General features: G+C 35.0%; 1 protein-coding gene across 2 annotated transcripts; it reads left to right on the top strand.

Moving 5' to 3' along the window:
* Positions 1-110: 110 nt before the first annotated feature.
* LOC142353627 (uncharacterized) lies at positions 111-23,483 on the top strand. Of its 2 annotated transcripts, none has more exons than XM_075405923.1 (6): positions 111-502; positions 868-955; positions 15,262-15,429; positions 15,982-16,121; positions 20,026-20,264; positions 23,084-23,483. In XM_075405923.1, exons 2-6 carry the CDS (start codon positions 900-902, stop codon positions 23,267-23,269), a joined length of 789 nt encoding a protein of 262 aa, XP_075262038.1. In that variant the 5' UTR covers positions 111-502; positions 868-899; the 3' UTR covers positions 23,270-23,483. The 2 variants fall into 2 exon arrangements, with proteins under 2 accessions (XP_075262038.1, XP_075262037.1); XM_075405922.1 differs by having other exon boundaries at positions 112-502; positions 861-955.

Below are 23,483 nucleotides of genomic sequence, written 5' to 3'. Positions count from 1 at the left end.
AATTTTCCGATCGTTCATCGTTGACGTTGACTGTCAAAATGGAGAACAGTTTGTGTTGCCTAGAAAAACCGAATTATTTAGGATTAAAGTTTTTACGCCTTTATGGTTATTTTATAACAGTTTGACGCTAGAGAATTTCACTTACTCCCGTGAATATGTTAAGCAAGTTCAAGTTTTAATTTGAAATGTCGAGCGAACAGTCTATTGCACAATTTGTCAGCTGTTTGAAATGTATAGCCTCTTCAAACCGAATCTGAACGCTTGGTTAGTTATTTGAAAGAGTAACAAATCGTTTTTGTGTTGCTGTTTCCACCAAACGCATTTGTTCAAAGGGCCTTTAAAGTCGAAGTTGGTCATTGAACAATTGGTGGACAAATATTTGCATCTATTGCTTACTTGCGCTCTTGTCAGAAACAATCCTTACTGACGCTGGATTTTAATTGATCAATCTTTGCAACTGTCAAGTTTAAATTTTACAGAATAGCTTCGAGAGGTTGACGGGGTAATGTTTCTTCCGACAATGCCCGCTTTCGTTGTAACGTGGAGTCTTTGCATTTTGAGTTTAATTAGTGGCTTGAGTATATCTACTCTCAAAAATTTACCTAAAACCCCCACCCCACTCTACCCCGCCGTAATGATCAAACAAATTTCCCAAAGAGAAAAAATGAAGCTTGCACGTAAAGTTCATTCACACAGAAACGGAATAACATTTTCAAGAATTGACTTCTCGTCTCGTTTCTTGAGGTAATTTGAATTAAGTTTTTTTTTTCGGACGGTGGGCATCCAGTCTTTTCTGCCAAACGTAATTGTTACCTTCAGCTAAATTTAAAGTTAGTGCAAACTGCGGGAATTGTCTATCGATAACCGACCCTTGGCATTTTGGCGGAAATTGGTCTAAAATGGAAAAAGTTACGCTTGTTACTACGCCTTTTATCGGTCGATCACTACTTATACGGTATGTACAGACATCTCTGCTGCGAAATGTTCAGTCATTCTTTGTTGATGTATGTTGCTTTGTTTGATCATTGACCAAACGCGCTATGTTAAAATCTGTTTTAAAACCCTACTTGATGTAATATAATTCTTGAATTCACATCGATTAGTTAGGAAAAATGCGGAAATTCACTGTATGCAGCTGCTAGTCAGCTTACTGCACAATTTACATTTTTTGAAGCTTTCTAACAAGAATGTTGTCTCTAAATATTTTAGTTTTGATTTTCTTGGACTGATGGTTTGAAAAAAGCCTAATTTTTGTAACTAATTTGGCAGAACGGTTGAGTGCGGCATTTTAACTGCAAATTTACACTGAAGCATCAATTCACTTCGATAAGCATAATATTAGTTTTTTAAAGAATTTTGATCCGACTCAATATGAAATGAGCAGCATGTCTTAATATTTTATTCGTCAACGCGCATCAAATAGTGGCTCTTAAAAACCCAATCAAGTTTTGGTCACGTTGCTTTTGGTTTTGCTTTTCTCTGCTCTCACCGACTATCGAAATGACGTTTGCCTTCTTGAGCGCTTATTGAAATTTTCGTCGATGTAACATGATAAAACTGGAATTCGAAATCAGATTTTTAAATTAAACTTTCAAAGGTCAAAAAAATCAAGCGAAGGTGGTCGACATCAGGTACTGTATGCAAAGCAGGTGAGCCAACTTATTAAATAACATCTTGTTCAATAGGTTATGAAAGAACCGTAGACAAAAGGACTGAGCAATAATTTGAAGTCAAGCGTGCATCACAAAAACTCTGCGAGCTCAGCTGAAAAGTCTATCTCTCAGTTCAGAATTACAGCCCTACGATGCTTCGCTTTAACTTCCCTGAAAGAGCAACATTGCCAAATGCGAATCGATTAGTAACTAAAAAATCTAAGTGTTCTAACAAAATGTGCAAAATCAGTACGGAAAATTTATCAATAACTAAAATTTCAAAATACTTAATGTGAAAGTTTTTCTGTAGGATTAAATGCCTCACAGAACAATCTTCCAATTCTTGAGATTTTTACCTAAATTTTTTCTATCACCGAAGCTGTAATCTTTGTTTATTTTGTCGGCTGATGCTTTAAATTGTTCTCGAAGGAAGTTTGAAGCACATATTGAAATGCGTTGGCCGTTTTTGCATGCAAAAATTTCACTTGGCCGACTTTGGGCTTTTGTAGAGAACTTTTTGTGACTTCACTGTTCTTCATTCTTGAGTGATGTAAGTCGCGATCTTTCTAAAATCATGTTCCTTGTTAAAAGCGGTTGTAAGCGAAAACAAAAGAAAGCAATTGTAGCTGCGCAGATATGAAATCAGAATGTCAAGGTGGAAGTCCATGGTTCAAACACATGTGGTGGTATTTTTGCTGGCATAGAATATTTTAGGCTGTGCCACCATCTAAATTACATTGATCCGTCTGTCGTTCGATAGCAATTCATCCGGCTCAGGTGTTAGTCAAATTATGGTTATCTTTGTATTTGTTCACGGGTCAATGCTAAAGAAAACTGTTTCGATATGTCTTCATTACGCAATTTGCTTTTATGAACTTCATTTCATTTGTATCTATCTTCACAAATGAATTGTTCTTCGCATTTAGCTACCTGTAAGACTTTGAACTCAAAATAAAGTTGAGTTAATGGTTTTCTAAATCCCTTTTATGATCTTTAAGCAACTGTTATATAATTAAGGCAGCACAACTAAAGAAAACGTCAACTTTAATCGTCCTTTCTATGGTAATCGAAAAAAATCCTGAAGAAATTGAAATTGATGTAAAATTGCTTGAAATTCTGATTCTAATGTTGAACGGATGAATTTGTCACATCCAATGCGTACGTTTCCGCGTAATTTTACTGTGATTAGGTGGTTTGCTTTATATTTTGCCTTTAGCAGGCTAAGTAGGTTCTTCCGGCTAGATCCGTGGAAATAATTTCATATTCCTTTTTAACTGGCTCCAATTGCTATGAAGAAAGGCTTAGAGTTCGATGCAGCAAATAGTTGACCTACTTCTATTAATGGAAAAAATTTAATAGCATAATTAACGACAAGAACATTACTGCGGTTATATAAAAAAGAGTTTAGAACAGAATGGTTTTAGGCTGACAAGAGATATACAATAATGTTAATTAAGCTTATAATTGTATGAAAATAGTAATTGACAGATCAAAATCAGTTAAAACACAGAATACCAATTTTACTCTGAAAAATAGACTGATCAGTCTATATTTTGACATGAACATAATATGTACAAGTGTAAAAATGGTTATATACGGTCTATGGATTTACACTGGTTCAGTACTGCAATGCTCTGGATGGTCAGCCCGGGTGCTAACCAATTTTTCCATTGGATACTAAATCAAAATGTGAAACTTAAAATTGTTGAGCTTCTGCTATATCGAATCTATTTCAGAATTAAACAATGATGAGCATATGTGACCCCAGACCAGTCTTAATTGAATTTTACTCTCATTGGTCAGAACAGAAACCGTCTTTAAATCAGTAATTGTTTTTTTCATAAAATTATCACACTAATTTTTTCAAATTGCTCTATTGGAAAAGAATTTGCAATTACCATTTTAAAGAGACGTATTTTCGTATTAGTTTAATTTATATGTCAGTGTATAAGCATGTAAGAAACGAAAAAATTTCGGAAATATTTTTTGAAAAACTTGAAAACTTAAATTTCATCAACAATGAAGTAAAAGGAGGGCTAGCAAAAATTCCTATCCTGCATTTTAATTTGGTGATTGGGAGAATTAAGGCTTAAACGAGTTTCATCAAGTTGTTTTTCAGTAAAATAGGCTATTTTTACCATCATTTTTGATGATATTTTATGATATTACAATTTTTTTATGCCATCACTTTGATGCTCTTTTTTTGATCTTTTGTATGATCTTTTTTTTATGATCCTTGTGTCACCTCAGTTTTTTTACAGAAAAGGTTCGAAAATGTTTGCCTTACGCGGAAAACATGCCGTATTCAATGAAATCTATATGAGGGACAATGAAAAGAAGCAGTTTTTTAACTGATCTGATTCTTCGATTTTTTTTATTGTAATCGAAGAATCAGGAAAGGTACTCAAAGAATTCAACTGTATCACTTCGAATAAAGACGAGCTCTTACAAAATCTGGAGAATTCAACTTGTAATGGCTTTGTTTAAACAACTCAAATATGAATCAGCTTCATACGTGAAAGAAGTCAGAACTGAAACTTATCTTTTTAGCCACCTTTACTTCTTCGTTGTAACTAAACTAACCATTCAAAATTGATGTCTCATTGAATTGAAAAACGCTTGATAATGTGAACAGACTTCACTGGAAAAAAACATCGACACAATACAAACTATTTGTAATGAGAAAATATAAATACTTTATCATCAATCATCCTAGATAACCTCATCTCCCAAAGAAAAATCGAAAAATCAGACTCCGATGTCTCTTTGCTCTTAAATTGCAGACTATTTAGTGGATTGAAACGTTGCCGTTAGTCACAGCGTAGAACTACTGTTAATGTTTTTGGCAAATCTTTTACGGTTCATAAGGTTTATAATCATCATTAGTCTAATGTTGAGATTACCGGCATACGTGATGTTCACCTCAGTTTCTTTTCCAATCTATTTTTGGATAGCATTACTGGAAGGTTACATGTGACAGTTTCCTAATATCCATGATAAAAATGTTGGTCATATCCTGAATTCAAATCAAAAAGAACTCAAGCAAACTCTAAAAAACAAAGACGAGATGGAGATGTCGTCCAAACATTGGGCTAATTTAAACTTGTGCGCAATTTTTTTGCTCAATTAGTTTAGCTAAACTGGAATGTCAATCAATATAGTTTATTTGATAAATAGGTCTTCAATTTATCCAATAGCTACTCCAAAAGTATCCTATAAATGATCGAAAGGAACAGACATTGAAGTTATGCAGTTCATTTTGAGCTCTAAACACAAGATTGTTGACACTGATTGTCAATCCCTAGTCCTAACCTAAGGTCTAGTTTGGAAAATATATCGATTTGGTTCGCAAAGGTTGTAAATTATTAATTTATTTTGTTCACGGGTCAATGCTGAGGAAAACTGTTTCGATATGTCTCCATTACGCTATTAGCTTTTTATGAACTTCATGTCATTTGTAGCCATCTTGAGAAATGAATTGTTCTTCGCATTTAGCTACCTGTAAGACTTTGAACTCCAAAATAAAGTTGAGTTAATGATTTTTTAAATCCCTTTTAGGATCTTAGCAACTTTTATATAATTAAGGCAGCACAGCTGAAGAAAACGTCTACTTTAATAGTCCACTCTATGGTAGTCGAAAAAAATATTGAAGAAGTTAAAATTGATGTAAAATTGCTTGAGTTTCTGATTCTAATGTTGAACTGATGAATTTGTCACATCCAATGCGTACGTTTCCGCTCAATTTTACTGTGATTAGGTGGTTTGCTTTATATTTTTCCTTTAGCAAGCTAAATAGGTTCTTCCGGCTATATCCGTAGATATAATTTCATATTCCTTTTTAACTGGCTCCAATTGGTATGAAAAAAGGCTTTGAGTTCGATGCAGCAAGAAGTTGCCCTACTCCTATTAATGGAAAAAATTTAATAGCTTAATTAACGAAAAGAACATTGATGCGGTTATATAAAAAGAGTAAATCTTGGGGCGAAAGGTGCGTGAAAAACTATTCTTTGTTTAGCCTCAAAAGAAAAAGTTTGAGTAAACTTTTTTGTCAATTCTCTGTTAAGTAGGAATTAGGGCTTCAGTTTCAGATTAACAATAGTTCCAATTTTTCCATTGGAGACTATTTAAATAAAAATTATTGTGAAAGTTAAAATTGTTCAACTTAGTGATATATCGAATCTACGCTGAATTAAACAATTACAACCATATGTGACCGCAGAACAGTTTTAATTGACTTGTACTCTCATTGGTCAGAACAGAATTGTTTTTTCCTAAGATTATCACACTAGTTTTTTCAAATTGCTCTATTGGAAAAGAACTTCAAATTACCATTTTAAAGAGACGCATTTTCTTATTAATTCAATTTATATGTCAGTATATAAGCATTTAAGAAGCGAAAAATTTCGGAAATATATTTTGAAAAGTTTGAAAACTAAAATTTCATCAAGAAATGTCGAACCTTTTAGAAGGAACAATTCAGTATTAACAGCTTTGCTATGTATCATTTTTATCATTCGTAACTATACGCAAAATGTCTCAATTGTCAAAAATTGACGTAAAAGGAATGGTAGCAAAAAACCCTATCCCGCATTTTAATTTAGTGGTTGGGAGAATTAATGCTTAAACGAGTTTCATCAAGTTGTTTTTCAGTAAAATGGGATATTTTTGCCTTCAACTGTACATTTCTGCCGTTGTGTTTTTCATGATCTTTTTGTCATCTCAGTTTTTTTATTCACAGAAAACGTTCGCAAATTTTTGCCTTACGCGGAAAACATGCCGTACTCAATGAACTCTATGTGAGGGACAAAGAAAAGAGGCAGTTTTTTAAACTGATCTGACTCTTCGATTTTTTTATTGTAATCGAAGAATCGGGAAAGGTAATCAAAGAATTCAACTTTATCACTTCGAATGAAGACCTGCTCTTAGAAAATCTTGAGCAAAATTCAACTTGTAATGGCTTTGTTTAAAAACTCAGTTTAATAAGTGAAAGAAGTCCGTGAAAGAAGTCACAACTAAAACTTATCTTTTTAGCCATCTTTACTTCTTCTTTGTAACTTAAATAGCCACTCAAAATTGATTTCTCGTTGAATTCAAAAACCGTCCGATTATGTGAACAGACTTCACTGGAAAAATCACCGTCGACACAATACAAACTATTTGTAATGAGAAAATATAAATACTTTATCATCAATCATCCTAGATAACCTCATCTCCCAATAAAAAAATCAGACTCCGATGTCTCAATATTCTTTCTTAAATTGCAGGCTTTTTAGTGGCTTGAAACGTTGCCGTTAGTGTTAGAGTAGAACTATTTATCGGGTTTATGGCAACCGAGGCATCAGTCAGAATGATAGCATGGTAGCCTGGCATTACCCAAGACGTTCAACACTTTGTTAATAAATGTAAGAATTGTCAAATGAACAGGCCTAGCCTGGGAAAAACAGTCTCTACGTGGCCAGAAGCCAAGGTTTGGGAACGGCTCCACATGGACTGGGGTTATGTTAAGGACCAGGACAGTATTTTAGTAATTGTTGACGCGGGTTCTGGTTGGATAGAAGCTTTCCCCGCGGGAAATAGAACATCAGAAACAGTTAAAATATATCTTAGTCAAATCTTTGCAAGATTCGGAATATCAAAAAATTTAGTATCTGATAATGGTCCTGAATTTGTAAGTGGTGACCTTAAACAGTGGTGTGAATCACTAGGAATTAAGAAAATGGAATCACCCGTCTATCATCCAAGAGCTAATGAACTAGCTGAAAAAGCAGTTCAGACAGGGAAGCGGGTACTTCAAGCGTGGAGTCCCAACCTTAATGTGTCATTTGGAGCATTCCTGCAAATGGCACTGATGACACATCGCAACACTTCCAAGACGTGGGGCAAAACTCCAGTTGAACTCTTGTTGGGACGCAGAGTGAGACTACCAGCAATAGCTGATTTCGACTTGTGCGAACCCATTCTATTCAAGGCCAACGAAAAGACAAAGACAGTTCTCGCTACCTTCATCATCAGGAAGGGCTTGAACACATCTTTCAAACTGATCGAAAACTCAGCACGGACTATTCTAGTGAGCGACAACCAAATTGCGAGACTAGACGAGGACAATGTGAAAACTGAACCATCAGTGGAGGAGACCATATCTCAATCAGAACAACAACTTCAGAACACAGATGTGGGACATTCACTTCAAGATGAAGTTTCTGCAGCCAAATCATCTGCAGAGCACAAACAACGCGAAACCTCAGAGCCTTCACGAACATCAACAAGAAACAGAAAACAACCCGACAGATTTGGAGAACCTATACCCACAAACTTGCTTAAAAAAGGAGGGAGGATGTGATGGTTTCAAAGAAACATCAAGAAAGTTTTCTTTATTGAAATTTCAAAGAACGAAAGAAGAACTTACCTGACGAACTCTATTGCTGTGTCGATAAGTAATGGCCACAAAACTAAACACAATTCTAATTTTGTTTTGCAGCTATCTTTTATCTTATTGACCTATCAATCATATGTCAGAAATAAATTCTCCCACCAAGAGAAACCTGATTCTAACATCCACTGACCTCCAACTAATGAACTCGATTGTACCCTAGCCATATATGATTCTCATGAAATGTTGATGAAAATAGAAAATCACCTCCGGGATTCGGAGTTAAGATCTATTCACATGCCAAACATGTAAAATATTTTTAGCTAATCTAAATTTTCTCTGTATATCTTCGCATAGATAACCACTATAAATACAAGCTTATTTTTGTGTATTTTCAGTTCAAAATTTAATTTAAAATTCAACTTATTGAATTCATTGCTCCGTGTTATCGACCACAACAATAGTGTCCAGTCCAGCTACAGACAGAAAAATTTTGGATCTGCTGAATGAAGAATCAGCTACTGCATGGATTATGTCTTTCGTGCCGAAATGTCGCGCAGAGAAGAGGACAAGGTCAACACCGATGGTACCTTTCAGGACCTACAGGTAACCAACCTCTTTCTTTGTATATGCGGACAAGATAAAATTATTAAACTTAGGAGCCTAATGAGTCCTAGGAATTTGATAGACACTCCGTATAAAAACATCAGATTAGCGATTCAAAATAATATTTCTCCTAAAGAGAGAGTAATAACGGCAGAACGGGCTAAATTTTTGTCCGTAATACAAGGTGTAGGGAAATCAGACGACGACTTCCTATCAAATCTTAGAGAAAAAGCACGCTATTGTGACTTCGAAAAACTGAAAACAGCGGCCAACCCCGAAGAGGAGTTGGTAAAAATAAAGTCTATCTCAGGTTTGAGGGACCCTGAAGCAAAACTTAGACTACTAGACGCTATTAATGCAAAACCAGCAATGTCGGTTACTAAATGTCCGAGAGCTTACTTTTCAGAAGTCAAGCAATGGCTTTTGCAAGTGCTTCATCAGGTAATCAGCCCTTTACTGTGAAAAAAGAAGTTGGGTTCAACTTCAAAAAGACCTTTCGAAAACAAAATTAAAATATTACGGCTAATAAAAGCAACAACATGTTTACTAGGTGTGGAGGTAAGCCACACTCTAGTAGACCCTGTCCAGCGCTAAGTAAAAAATGCAACACCTGTGAAAAGGTGGGACACTTCTCAAAAATGTGTAGAAGCAAACCCCAACCAAATTTAGGTAAGTACAATAAACAGAATAACATTTGCGAAGAAGAAAATGTTTCTTCAGAGCAAGCATCTCCAGCATCGGAGATGGGAATGTTTTATACTAAAGAACAAATCTTTAGCATGTCTGTGATATGGGAATATATCTCAATAAATAACTGCAAAGTAAAAATGCAGGTAGACACTTGCAGGTAGCAGTGAGATCATCAAAAATATGGACTGAGCTTGGTAAACCTCAAATGGATGGTAAGATAAGACATCTGGAAGCTTATGACGGTCATCAACTAACGCTTCTGGGATAACTTACTTGTGACGTTGAGTGGAACGGAAGCAGGCTCACGCAAAAACAACTAGCAGTCTGATCTTTAGACTACTTGGTAGAGACCTTCTACCCAAGCACAGTAAGAACAACATCACAGCAGAGCATCTACTGCTGTGAAGGTTTATAAATCTCATGTGAAGCTGATACCAGGAACACAGCCAATGTTCTGCAAAGCCAGAAAAATACCTCTACCTCTTCAAGACAAGGTCACAGAGAAGCTGGAACAAATGGTCAGACAAGGCATCCTTGAACCGGTACAGCCAGGAGGAGTCACTAATGCATCTCCAGTGGTGTTAGCGGGGAAAGAAGAGTGGAGAATTGAGACTTTGCGTGGACTTGAAAGTGCACATCAATGGCAAGGTCATGTATGGCGACTACCCAATACCAGACATGGAGACGATCTTCCACAACCTACATGGGGCCTCATACTTTGGCAAAATTGACTTCTCAGATGCCTACTATCAAATTGGACTTGACGAAGAAGCAAAAGATATATGCACAATCAACACATCTCAGGGACTGTTCAAGATGTGCCGACTACCTCAGGTATTGAAAAACTCTTCTTCAATCTTCCAGAATTGCATCGAATCAACACTCAAAGGAATCAAAGGTGTTGTGATCTTTCAAGACGATGTATTGGTGTATGGAACTACCAAGGAGCAGTTCGACAAGAGAATGATTGCTGTCAAGAGTCGACTACGTAAGAAAAATTTTACTAATAATGAGAAAAAATCTAACTCAAAGCCAGTCGATAGCGTTAGCTTTTTGGGATACTCCATTTCAAAGGAGAGAATAGCACCAGATCCCAAACATGTTGAAAAAATAAAAAATGCAAAAGCACCAAGTAACAACAATCAACTCGAATCGTTTGTTGGGCTAGCTAATTTTTGCGGAAGAATGAGACCTGATTTTGCAACAAAAATGCTACACTTAAATAACATGAGAAACAGCGATTTCGATTTCTCATGGGGCAAAATGCAACAAAAAACCTTTGAACACATAAAAAATGAATTATGTGCTAAACCACTAGTGCAGCCATATAGTCTGCAAAAAGAAGCAACAGTTACTGCTGACGCCTCTGAAAAAATCATTGGCGGGGTTCTTTCGCAAGAAGGACATCCAGTCATATATGTATCGAGAAAATTGACTCCAGCGGAGCAAAACTACTCGAACATAGAGCGGGAAGCACTGGCAATTGTGTTTGTGGTCACAAGACTTGAGCAATTACTTCTTGGAAGACGATTCACCCTACAGACTGACCACAAACCACTCAAATATCTCTTTGCACCAGACGAGGAGATCCCGAAGACAGCATCAGCGAGAATCCCAAGATGGGCAATAGCTCTAATGGGTTTCGACTATGAGTTGAAGTACACACCAGGAGAGCAGATACCCATGCAGATGCTTTGAGCAGAACGGATTTTGACGAAGACGAATCGGACAACGATCGAGTGTACTTCGCAATCAATAGCATCTACTTCGCCCAGATTGATCTGGTGACCCAAGCAGAAATCAAAACTGAACTTGGAACAAACAGACTCTTCCAGGATATAATGAAACGAATCAAAAGCGGCAATTGGAAACAAAGTTCAGAAGCGGAAAAAGGATTCGAACAACAGAAAGATACACTTACTTTACATAATGGAATCATCTTCAGAGGTGTTGTTCCTTTCATTCCACCCAAACTACGACACTTGGTTTTGGTAAAAGCGCTTGAGACACATCCCAGGCAGAATGCAATTGACGCATCAGTCAGAATGATAGCATGGTGGCCTGGCATTACCCAAGACGTTCAACACTGTGTTAGTAAATGTAAGAATTGTCAAATGAACAGGCCTAGTCTGGGAAAAACAGTCTCTACGTGGCCAGAAGCCGACGTTTGGGAACGGCTCCACATGGACTGGGGTTATGTTAAGGACCAGGGCAATATTTTAGTAATTGTTGACGCGGGTTCTGGTTGGATAGAAGCTTTCCCCGCGGTAAATAGAACATGAGAAACAGTTAAAATATATCTTAGTCAAATCTTTGCAAGATTCGGAATACCAAAAACTTCAGTATCTGATATTGGTCCTGTAAGTGTAAGTGTGACCTTAAACTGTGGTGGTCACCACTTACAGAGTAATGGTGACCTCTGTAGGTGTTGGTCACCACTTACAGAGTTCACCACTTACAGAGTAATTTGTAAGTGGTGACCTTAAACAGTGGTGTGAATCACTGAGAAGTAAGAAAATCGAATCACCCTTCTATCATCCAAGAGATGATGGACTAGCTGAAAGAGCAGTTCAGACAGTGAAGCGGGCACTTCAAGCGTCCCAATCTTAATGTGTCATTTGGAGCATTCCTGCAAATGGCACTGATGACACATCGCAACACTTGAAAGACGCGGGGCAAAACTCCAGTTGAACTCTTGTTGGGACGCAGATTGAGACTACCAGCAATAGCTGATTTCGACTTGTGCGAACCCATTCTATTCAAGGCCAACGAAAAGACCAAGACAGTTCCCGCTACCTTCATCATCAGGAAGGGCTTGAACACATCTTTCAAACTGCTCGAAAACTCAGCACGGACTATTCTAGTGAGCGACAACCAAATTGCGAGACTAGACGAGGACAATGTGAAAACTGAACCAGCAGTGGAGGAGACCATATCTCAATCAGAACAACAACTTCAGAACACAGATGTGGGACCTTCACTTCAAGATGAAACTTCTGCAGCCACTTCATCTGTAGAGCACCTGCAACGCAAAACCTCAGAGTCTTTACAAACATCAACAAGAAACAGAAAACAACCCGACAGAATTGGAGAACCTATTCCCACAAAGTTTTCTTTATTAAAGTTTCAAAGAACGAAAGAAGAACTTACCTGACGAAATTTTTTGCTGTGTCGATAAGTAATGGCCACAAAACTAAACTCAATTCTAATTTTGTTTTGGAGCTATCATTATCTTATTGACCTATCAATCATATGTCAGAAGTAAATTCTCCCACCAACAGAAACCTGATTCTAACATCCACCAACCTCCAACTATTGAACTCGATTGTACCCAAGCCATATATGATTCTCATAAAATGTTGATGAAAATAGAAAATCACCTCCGGGATTCGGAGTTAAGATCTATTCACATGCCAATCATGTAAAATATTTTTAGCTAATCTAAATTTTCTCTGTATATTTTCGCATAGATAATTACTATAAATACAAGCTAATTTTTGTATATTTTCAGTTCAAAATTTAGTTTAAAATTCAACTTGTTGAATTCTTTGACCCGTGTTATCAACCATGACAGTCATATCCTGAATTCAAAACAAAAAGTACTAAGGTAAACTCTAAAAAACAAAGACGAGGAGATGTCTTCCAAAGATTGGGCTAATATAAACTTGTGAGCATTTTTTCGTTCAATTAGTTTAGCTATACTGAAATGTCAATCAATACAATTTATTTAATAAATAGCTTTTCAATGTATCCAATAGCTACTCCAAAAGTATCCTATAAATGATCGAATGGAATAGACATTGAAGTCATGCAATTCATTTTGAGCTCTAATCACAACAGATTTTTGGCACTGATTGTCAATCCCTAGTCCAAACCTAAGGTCTAGTTTGGAAAATATATCGAATTGATTCGCAAAGTTCGTAAATTAATGTATTATTTTTGCATTTTTTTACGAACAGGTTTTGCAAATTTTACATTAATTTGCACATTATTGCATTTTTCACATTAATTTGTAAAGTGTTTTATAACTATGCCGTTAAATTGTAACTAAATTGCAACTCTCACATTAATTTGCACAATGATTTCTTTTTACAAAAGTGACCTTGGATTTTTTAATCAAAAACTGGCCGAAAAAAAATTTGTCTTAAAGTTTACAGATTCTAAATTTTGAAAACAAAAACAGGAATAGAACAGAGGACACTATGTTCCATGCGAGGTAGCAAGGTTTGCTCCGAAAATACTAAAGTTGTGTCCCAAAAAACCAAGAACATTTTTTAAAAAACGAGTGGCCAAAAAGGGACACTGAGCCTCGAAATCAATTGACACAGCGTGTCTTATAAAAAAACTACATATCTCAGAAAAGTAACAATAAGCTTGAAGCTTTACAAAACTCAAGTTTTTGAGAGGATTTTTTCTCAAATTATTGCAGTTCAAGGGAAAATATACATGGATTGCATTTCATATAGATGGCACAATCTAGCGAAATACCAAAAACACTTAAAAACCAGAAAAATATCACAATAAATATCCCATCCTCTACAACATCCTAAAAAGAGACTTTAAGCAAACATTTTTTGAAACATATAGAGAAATTTCACTGGATCCCTCTATATCAAAACTTGGTTTATTTTTGCAATAAGATACGTGTTATAGTGATAACTAACAGGTCTTGGTCTTCAAGGTTCCAAAAAATTATTTTCATCATCTTTTCAGCTAAAAAACTACAGAAGTCTAAAAATAGTAGCTTTATACGCTTACACTTATTGTTTTCTCTGTGTTATTTTGCTATAAATTTTACAGCGAATACCAATGATTGGATGATGTGTGGCAAACTGCTATTAATTACACAGCATACAGTAACTGAACTAGATCTCTCAACAGAGGTCTATATAGAAAGAAAATAATCAGTTGTCTCAAAGGGAGAGAAGCAAACACGGGATGAACAACACTATAATAGAAATTTAACAATCATACTAATTCATATACGATTCTTAGCAATCATACTAAGTCATATAAAGTTTTATGGAATCCTCGCAAACATACTCAAATCAAAAATGGTTTCCTAGTAAACAAAAGAAGATCAGTAAAGAAAAAAAGCAGAAATATGAAAATTGTGGCAACTTTTTCGTGCTTAATTTATGAATGATTTTACGATTTTATGAATTTTTGAATCAAATATAATATTCATTTAGTATTTATATGTGGAACCTTTGGCACTATAGTCTATAACATAGTCAAGCAATTCAGAAACATTTTTTCTCAGAAAACAAGGAAGATTTTTTCATTTAATTTATATCAAGAAAAATTTATTCTTTTTTTGTTCTTTATTAGAGAAATCCGAGCGCCTAAATTTGCTGCAAAGCGTAATTGTGTACCGCAGTACCCCAATAGCCAAAAACTAAAGTTGAAGGTAATGTTCCTTGTTCTAAATGATATCATAGCAACTTTTGTTAACTCCTGTCCTCAAGGAAGGCTGCCTTTTGGGAGGGCCTCATAGCCTTCTGTTGTGCAGCAATTACAGCTTCTGGTATTAAGAAAACCTTTTAAAAAAACAAAACTGAATTTATCTTAGCAACCATACAAATATCATATGTGTTTCTTATTGGCCATAAAATGCCATTAATGAATCTTATATTTAATTGTTCATCATGGGCATAGATCCTCAATTTGAAATTCAAAAAATAAATATTAGACAAAATTTCGTTTCGAATATACCATAACCTTCATAAAATTATCGCTTGATAAAATTACTTCAATAAAACTTTTAGAGCTCAAAGTGCGGGTCATGCAACGGTATGGTCAGAGGTCCAAGTTTATTATATGGTCTAATTAGATTCGAAAAAACCTTAAACCCTCGGACGGTGTTGGGTTCTTTCAAAAATCATCCAACGCTGATTTGAACTAAAATAGAGAATGAACTAAAATAGAGAATGAACATTCTAGACTTCTGTGTGCCTATGGGGATGTGGAATGTGAAGTTATGACTGTTGATGTTGATTCTATAACTGAAAAGGATGAAAAAGTATTGCCGTATGTACTTCTCACAACTCAAACAAGGGAGGAGCCGGAGCAATTACTGGCTGCCAGATACTCATCTAAAATCCTACCAAGGTGAAAATGCAATTATTATTTCTTGTTCATAAATTTCTTCTTCTCATGTAAAGTCAGCGCATTTTAGCAAATAGTTCCAAAAAATTTTAAGGTAAATTTTTTTGAAAAAAACGTCATTTCTTAAACAGTTTTTTCTCCTCGAGTCAAATTTTTACTTTTTGTCTCTCCGAAATCTCCAAAACTTCAACAACAATTTCAATTTGGGTTACTTATTGCGGGTTACTAACACCAAGAACATGATAGTTTATTCGACTAAATTTTAATATCATCAATTACAAAAGTGGGCACCATGTTAAGTGCCACTTATCAGCTAATCTAACGTTAACAAATGCCGGTTGATTTAGTTTTTGTCAACGAGTTTCAGTTTTTATAACTCTGAGCGGCGCTATTATATTTTGGATAAAAAGCCCACCAAAGAAGAGCAATGATATGCTCATAAAGAACAATCTGAAATGTAGATGCATAATACAGAAGAGCGGAGCCGTTCGCTTTAATGCTGTTTCTTTGCTATCACGCAGGAAAAATTTATTAGTTTTCTGATTACATTTATAGCAACCAAGTGGCGGCGAGACGTATTGCGAAACACCTGTATCTCCTGGGTGACAATGGAAGTGAGAGCAGCATGATAGACTACATCCTGGGACTGTGCAATGTAGACCTCACTATGGTCATGTGTGGATACATGTACTCATGTTAGTAATTTGCTACCCTGTTCGCGCCAAGTGCAGAGAAAAAACCAACAAATTGATCAAATTTCAGCATTAAATTGCGTGAAACTTGACTAAATTAGACCTTTTTTAATCACTTTGATCAAACTTGATAAAAATTGGTTACAATTTTCAAATGGGAGCAAGACTGCAAGTTGAAAATGTACATATATACAAATTAGAGAAATGAAAAAACAAAGGACAATTGGTTGGATCTTTCCAATTTTAGTCGCCTCTTCTTTATGCTAAATGTTCACTAAGGTTGTTACGGCTGCTATCTGACTACGTATCGAGTACTAATTTACTGTTGGTTCGTAAATTTTCTAATTTTCTAGATCCCTAGCTTCTAACCAAAAAGTCAATCAAATTGTTTCAACTCTATGCCTCGGTTGCAGCTTGAAACTCGAAGAACACTTTAATTGAAATATTATTCTGAATAAGCAAAGTTATCCAAGGATTGGATAAAGACAAGGCACTCTGATCACTTTTGTTAATTAACAACTGTGAACAATATTTAGAATATAACTAAACAACAGGATAAGAAGTAAACAATTTGGTTTTTGGATTATCAAACATTACTGAATTCTAGAAAAAGGGCTGTATATAAATAAAAAAACACCCATAGTAACATTGGCATAACCAATTAAGTCAAATAGATTGATTAAGCATGAATAAAAAATTGAATAAATTTTATGAAATTTAACAAAATTGTAAAATTCAAGTTGCTTAAGACAATTAAAAGGCCAATAGTTAACGTCGAAGACCGAATATTGACATTTAAAACTTGAAGCAATTTATCATGACATTTCAGCACTCATTACGCTCAATAGAATGAAATAAGAAAAAATGAGGTTAGCAGCGTAGCTAAATTTTTCAAGAAATGCTGAATTGTGAAATTTTATCATACGCGTTCTTCGCAAAAATTGTTGTCGGAATTGGGTCATTCCAATGTTTCCGTTGTAGAGTTCGTCTCAAATAATGATCAACCCCCTTATGTTGGCATCTCCGACTTCACCTTCGAGGTCAAGTTTCGAAAATTTTGAAGATGGGGTTAGTGTATCATACATAGAGTAACAGCACGTTTCGGGAAAAAAGAATAACAATTAATGTATTATCTCAGAGCTCTAGATTACTGAGAAATCATAAAAACTAAAAGCACCTTTTTCTACGCTGGTTGGTCTACCTCAACAAAAACTTTTGCTAGAACCCCTTCCTAGCCAAGGATCTAGCGGGAAACTTGTAAAAAACCAGGTCAAGTAGTCTTCTGAAAGAAAAATTACCATAGGTAGGAGGTATGTGCAGTCTTGAATTAATTTATAATCATAAAAGAATATTATTTTATAATCATAATAAAATTGTCAGATAAAACGTCGCTAATTGTAACAACTATAATCATAAGAAAAATTAAGTATTAAATAGACAGAATAAAATTTTTTCCTGCTTTTTGCGAATTCATTTTCTTCCTCTTAATACACAGTTTATGTTGTTATGTTTTTGATTCAAGCAAAATAGAAATACATTATATAACATGAGAATAGAAAAGTTGAACAGACGCTCAAAATTTTATCAAAGAGAAAAAGAAAAGAAAAGCCCTGACGACATTTTCTCTGATTGCAATTGACAAGAAGTTGTATCCAAGTGAGCAACTGTGACACTCCTCCTTTACAAAAAAATTTACAGAAAAGTATTCTTTTTTGAAAAAAAGGACAAAAAACAAACAAAATTGGAATGTTCCTTTATTTTTCTGGCGGTTTCTCTAACCTCTCAAACGAATTCAATTGTGTGCAAAATAGAACCTCTAGATCGACGAATGTTTTAATAAATGGCAAAAATATGTGAATTGTTTTTTATATATTGTTTTGTGAAAGGTCGATTTTCTTGAAAGAAAACTTTGTTTTAAAAAATCTGTCTGCAAACATGCTCTACTCAAACTATTTGTATTACAAAAACTCTCTTTGTTTTCAAATTTGACTTGATTAAAATTTTACAGAATGGATCCGATATGGCATATTTGAGAAGCAAAACATCATGACACATAACTTGACAAGACAGAAAGATTTATTTGCTTTTATTTCTCTTGATTGTTTCTGATGCTTCTGATATATTTTGAATCTCAAATCAAGAAACATCTGGAAAAGTTGAAAAAACACATTGTTTTGGTACTTTAATGCGGTAATATTTGCTCTAGGTTCTTACACCCATCTTTATATTTTTCGTCATTTTATTTGTGACTTATAAAATAACAGAATTAGTTCATTAAATGACTTTCAAAAACATTGAAGGCAACAACTTTAGCGAATACCAAAAGAGATGGTTTTTTTCTCAAGGCTCTTATTTCTGGCTCAAATGATTTTTGCGATAGCGTCTCTCAAACTCTTTTACTTTGATTTTGATTAGCAGTCTGTTTTATTCAAAGCTCTCTAGGTTATGTTCATTTGTGTTCACTTCAAATAACAACAACAGGTAATTTTTTTATTTGAATGAGAAACATTTTTTCTAAAATGCTGCAAAGTACTAGCTGAAAGCAAACCCTTTAGTTTTGAAAGTTTATAGTTTTTGTATTCATTATTATTGTAAATAGCCGAATTCTTTACAAATGTGGCGGTTGGGGCAACAAGTTTAAAAAACGTCCAGTTGAGATCAAAATGAAGAAGAATGTTTCTTTTTTTTCGTCAACAAGGCAACCGTGTTCTCAACTTTTGTTTGTTTGAGTTGACAATGTTTTTCCTCTAGTTGTCTCAAAATTGATTGAATCAGCAAATTACACAATCCAAAAGTTGATAATAATTTAGTACAAAAAATGTAAAACAAACGTAGATAAAAGATCTTTCTTTTTCATTAATTTTTCACTTAAGTAACGGAAGAAAAAATCTTTATTTTGTTTGAAGCTAAAGTTTTCAAAAATAACAAATGTTTTGATAGAAGTCAAATTGAAAACATCTTCAAACATAGTGCTAATAGACTCAAACATAAGATACAAAACTAGACATAAACAACGCCTGTTTTTGGATGATTTCGTAATATTGGGTAAAAATTTGTTGAGAAGCTTATTAATCAATTATAATAGTAAAAAAACTTTCATTTTCCGTAAAATATTATAAATTTTGACGGAAATGAGAAATATATAGGAGCACTCTTAAATAATTTAACCTGGTAAGTTTCCTTTTTGAAGTTTTAGCAGAAAACAGTTAAAATTTTACTCTTAACAGATAACCATTATTTGCGAGAGTCTTAAAAGATCTTCTCAGATAGCCATCTTAGTTTGTCAAATGTTTGTAAGACCAATCAAACCAATGCGCTGGAAACCAATCAAATTAATCTAAAAAAATCTCAACTGAACTTTTGAACAAAACTTTCTGCTAATATGCACTGAAATTTCGTTAAAAAAAGTTAGTTTTAGCTAGCAGCCACAGAACTTTAAGATAACGACCGTCTCTAGCTCTTTTTGTCGTATTCTTTCTTAACCTTACCCTGAAAATGAAGAAACACCACTGCACGAAAAAAGCATCTAAATCTCAGAAATTTCAACTGAAAACCCTAGCAGTTTGTTATGCAATTAACTGATTAAAAAAACATCAAACTCGGCTTATCCTGCACATTTTTTAAAAAAATTATTAACTAACAAGCCAAACAGTCAATTAAATGTTGCGGATAGATAGCCTTCAATGATTAGAGTTTTTACAACAAGTAACACAACTTCTGGGATCGGCTAATATAATTGTGAAAAAAAAAACATTTTGTTACATGTCTGGCGTATCCTCCAAAAACATCATCGTAACTGTAATGTTATTTTCAGTTTGCGGTTTGCCTTAACAACAAAAAAATTTCTGTAGAAATTTTTTGGTCCAGAAATGAATGCGAGCAAAATTATTATCAATTCATGCTTTAGCCCCATCCCCACTGCCCGGGTACCGCAAATCCAGAATGCAGAACGCCCTGGCTAATATTGAGTCCAACCTAAAAATGGACGGACGTCTATTCGAGGACAAACTCACAATTGCCGAGTTCGCCATCTTTGAGATCCAGTTTTGGCTGTCACTGGTTTTTGGAAGGTCTGTGTTTCGAGACTACCCTAAGATCATGGAAACTGTGAATTTGATCAAAAGCGAGACCTCGGGACGAATGAAGGCATTGTAGTTTTGTTTCCAAGTCTATTGTGATTATTCTCGCATTCAATCTACGGTAACCCTAGTGATAAATCAACTTAAAACTTGCAAAAATCTTACAAACTGATTCAAAACTTGTACAAATCAGGGCACTTGTTTTCTAGAGAACACCTCTGAAACAAACTATTAATTACTTAAGCAAGTTACAAAATTGATCCCAGGTCTAGGTGCAGACTCATGAAAAGACTTCAAAAGTCTAGTGATGTGGGGCCAATATTGACTATAATTGCACGGTACAGCAGCTTGTTAAGGTCAAGCTAAGGTCTACTCATGGGTCCGAAATTTTGAAAAAAATTGTTGGCTTCTGTATATACAGAAGCAGTACAAGAGCAAGACTAAACAACTTTGCACCAGAGCAGTCCAACTTTAAAAACAGGTGGAAAAATGCCAAAAGACTCAAGTATTTTGTCAACTCTTAAAATAAAGCATTTATGACAGATGGAGTATATTACCATAGTGGTTGATTGGAAGAAACCAGGTAGCTTAAGTATGATGCTCTTATTTGCCTTAATCATGACAAAAATGTGGCGCTATTCAGTTTGTTTTCCCTTCCAGATTTATGAACAATCTTTTCAAAAGACAATGCAAGTTTTTGAGGTTTTTCAAAATTATAAAAAAGTGAGGGAGTTTACATGTTGACTACATTATAAGCAATAGTGAGCAATAGATTTGCGAGTAAAGTTTTAGTGACAAAAAGCACACTTATGAAAAGACTAATCTTGGACCCATGAAAAGACCTTAACTCGAATTTGTTGGTTATGAAAAGAATAATGGCGGATTCATGAAAAGACCTTAACTGGACATTTTTGGGTTTGAAAATATTTATGGTGGACCCACGAAAAGACCTTGCTCAACCCTAACTGGCTATGAAAAGACTGATAGCGGACCCATGACAAGACCTGGCTTGACTCTAATTGGTGATAAACTCGACTTGAATCCATGAAAAGACCTTAGCTTGACTAAATTTTTTTGAGTCGAGCTAAAATTCATCCCTCAATTTGGGACGAGCTAAAGTCTTTTTTAAATATTTTGGGTCCAGCTAAACTTTTTTTGTGAAAAATTTTTGGCCCAATTATTGTTTTTTGTGAAAAATCCGATTGTAGCCTATGGCTTTATTTTCCCTTAACACAAAGATTGGAATTAAAAACCGTGGTTATTGTCGTCAGCTTCGTTACTTGTTAACAATTTGTTTCTTAACAAGCATGCTTAAAAAATTGATTTTAAATGTCAACTACCCGGGCTGACCCGGGTTCTGATTAAAACTATTCGTTTTAAGCAAAAAACTTTCAATTTACTAAAAAATCTTGAGCTAACAAACAAAAAAGTAGAATATTTGTAAAAATACAACTTTGTGGTAAATGAATGTCTTTGGCTCAGACTTTTCCATAAATCAAAGTTCCCTGATTGCAACATCATCGTAAGTGAAAATTCTATGATTAATACCTCTCCGCAACAACAAAGAGGAGGTATTTAAAGAGTCTTGGTTAATTGCTCTCAAACGAAGTTTTTAGCAATTATAATAGTCCTGTTGGTCTTTTTATGCAATTTCTCGCTGGACCAATTTTTCATCTGATCCGATTAACTTTTCATCCTCAAAAACGGGGGAAATAGCTAGCGCTTCACAGAAACTGCTTTGGAGACATCTACTTATAGTGTGAAGGATGGTTCTTAGAAGTTTACCCATCACCCACCCCCCTCCCCCCCACAACAATTACCCCCACCCCTCCCAATCACCACCCCTGCACATTGTTCAGGCCGTAAGGGCCCCGTGCAGCCAAAGACTCCCTCCCACCGTTGCCCCCCCCCCCCCTCCACCCCATCAGCCCCCCCTTCCTGGCGGTGCAATCCCCCTTCCCCCACCCCTCCGCTGCGCTCACCTCACGCCCCCTTCAATTTAGCTAAAGCTAGATTCACTAAACCGTGGCTAGCTACTGACTGAGCCAACCAATCGAGGGTAATTTGAGAGGAGTTCGCCCGACGTTAATTGTTATGCTTATTTCTTGAGACCTCATGGCCCTCGGAAAATACAAGGGAGAACAATTGAGTAATGAGAGATTTTTTCTAAGCCTCTTGATTTTTCCATAGTGGTTTTAAATTGAACGGATGGGAATTTTTTTTGTATTTTTTCATCAATTTTTTTCTTTATCATGTTTTAGTGGCTCCCGAAACATTCAAGAATTTTGAACCTGTGTCTAGTTGATGAGTGACAACGTTTCGTTTTTAAAAAATTTCTCGTTCATAATTTATGTCTTATGAAGTACTAATGCACAAATTGGTGCACAGTTCTTATGAAGTGCATAAATTGGTTGCCTAATGTTCAGATATAATTGAAGGAAAGAATCGGCGATTTCCAAAAGAAAATTTAAATGTTCGTCATCTGGAATATCCTTTTTTATTGGTTTCTATGACAAATTTCCCATAATTACCCGATCACTAAAAATAATTTTTTTTTGGATTTTTGCTACTTTATTTCTTAATGCATTTTTTGCGTTTTGTTCTTGCGCTTTGCGTATTACTTCAAAAAATTCTATTTACAGAACTTTCATTCAATAATAAACTTATTCGTAGACGCCATAATAATTAGTAGTAATTCTATAGCTTTTTGAATTATGGGGCCAACCCGGGTACTTATTTTGTTGCCATTAAGGTTTTGCTCAGACTGATAACAAAATATATGTGTCTACAAAGAAAACCTATGATTAGCACCAAGCGTTCTTTCAAGACTTTGAAATTTTAAGTTAAAAAATTAGAACGTCTTGGTTAAACAAAATTGCGTCATAGACTTTTATGGAAGACGATATGGAAGTATTGGAATACAATGGAAAACAGGAGATTGACGCGATGGTGAAATTGATGCATATTCGATATCCGGAGAAGAAACCAGTCAAACAAAACGACAGTCTGGACACTAAGAGGAATAGTGTTTTGAATGCATTCTACGCCCATATGGGACCGGCAGTTAACTAAGCATTTGTTCTTCTTCCCCCATGAAAGGCTGCATTTTCTCAGTGTAAAGACCTCAGGCAAATTTCTCAAATCCATATCAATTTTGTTTTATGTCATAACTGATTGTAAAATTAATATAAAAACGCTTTTAAACAACGCTAAAATTACTTAGCCAATTTACGTTGTCCAATAGAGAACAAATTTTCATTAGAGAACAATGAATTATTTTCATTTC

This window comes from Convolutriloba macropyga, chromosome 14 (genome assembly GCF_964194025.1).
Source record: "Convolutriloba macropyga chromosome 14, txConMacr16.3, whole genome shotgun sequence".
NCBI classification, from domain to species: Eukaryota; Metazoa; Xenacoelomorpha; order Acoela; family Convolutidae; genus Convolutriloba; species Convolutriloba macropyga.
The sequence above is the reverse complement of the archived record's forward strand: the minus strand, read 5'-3'. Positions and strand labels throughout refer to the sequence as shown.

What these genes read in the sequence shown, in the direction of transcription:
- LOC142353627 (XM_075405923.1), top strand. Translation starts at nt 900, where the DNA reads ATGGAAAAAGTTACGCTTGTTACTACGCCTTTTATCGGTCGATCACTA. An exon ending in GGTCGATCACTACTTATACG is followed by an intron (nt 956 to 15,261) that starts GTATGTACAGAC and finishes TGAACATTCTAG; the next exon opens with ACTTCTGTGTGCCTATGGGG. An exon ending in AGACCTCGGGACGAATGAAG is followed by an intron (nt 20,265 to 23,083) that starts GCATTGTAGTTT and finishes ATTGCGTCATAG; the next exon opens with ACTTTTATGGAAGACGATAT.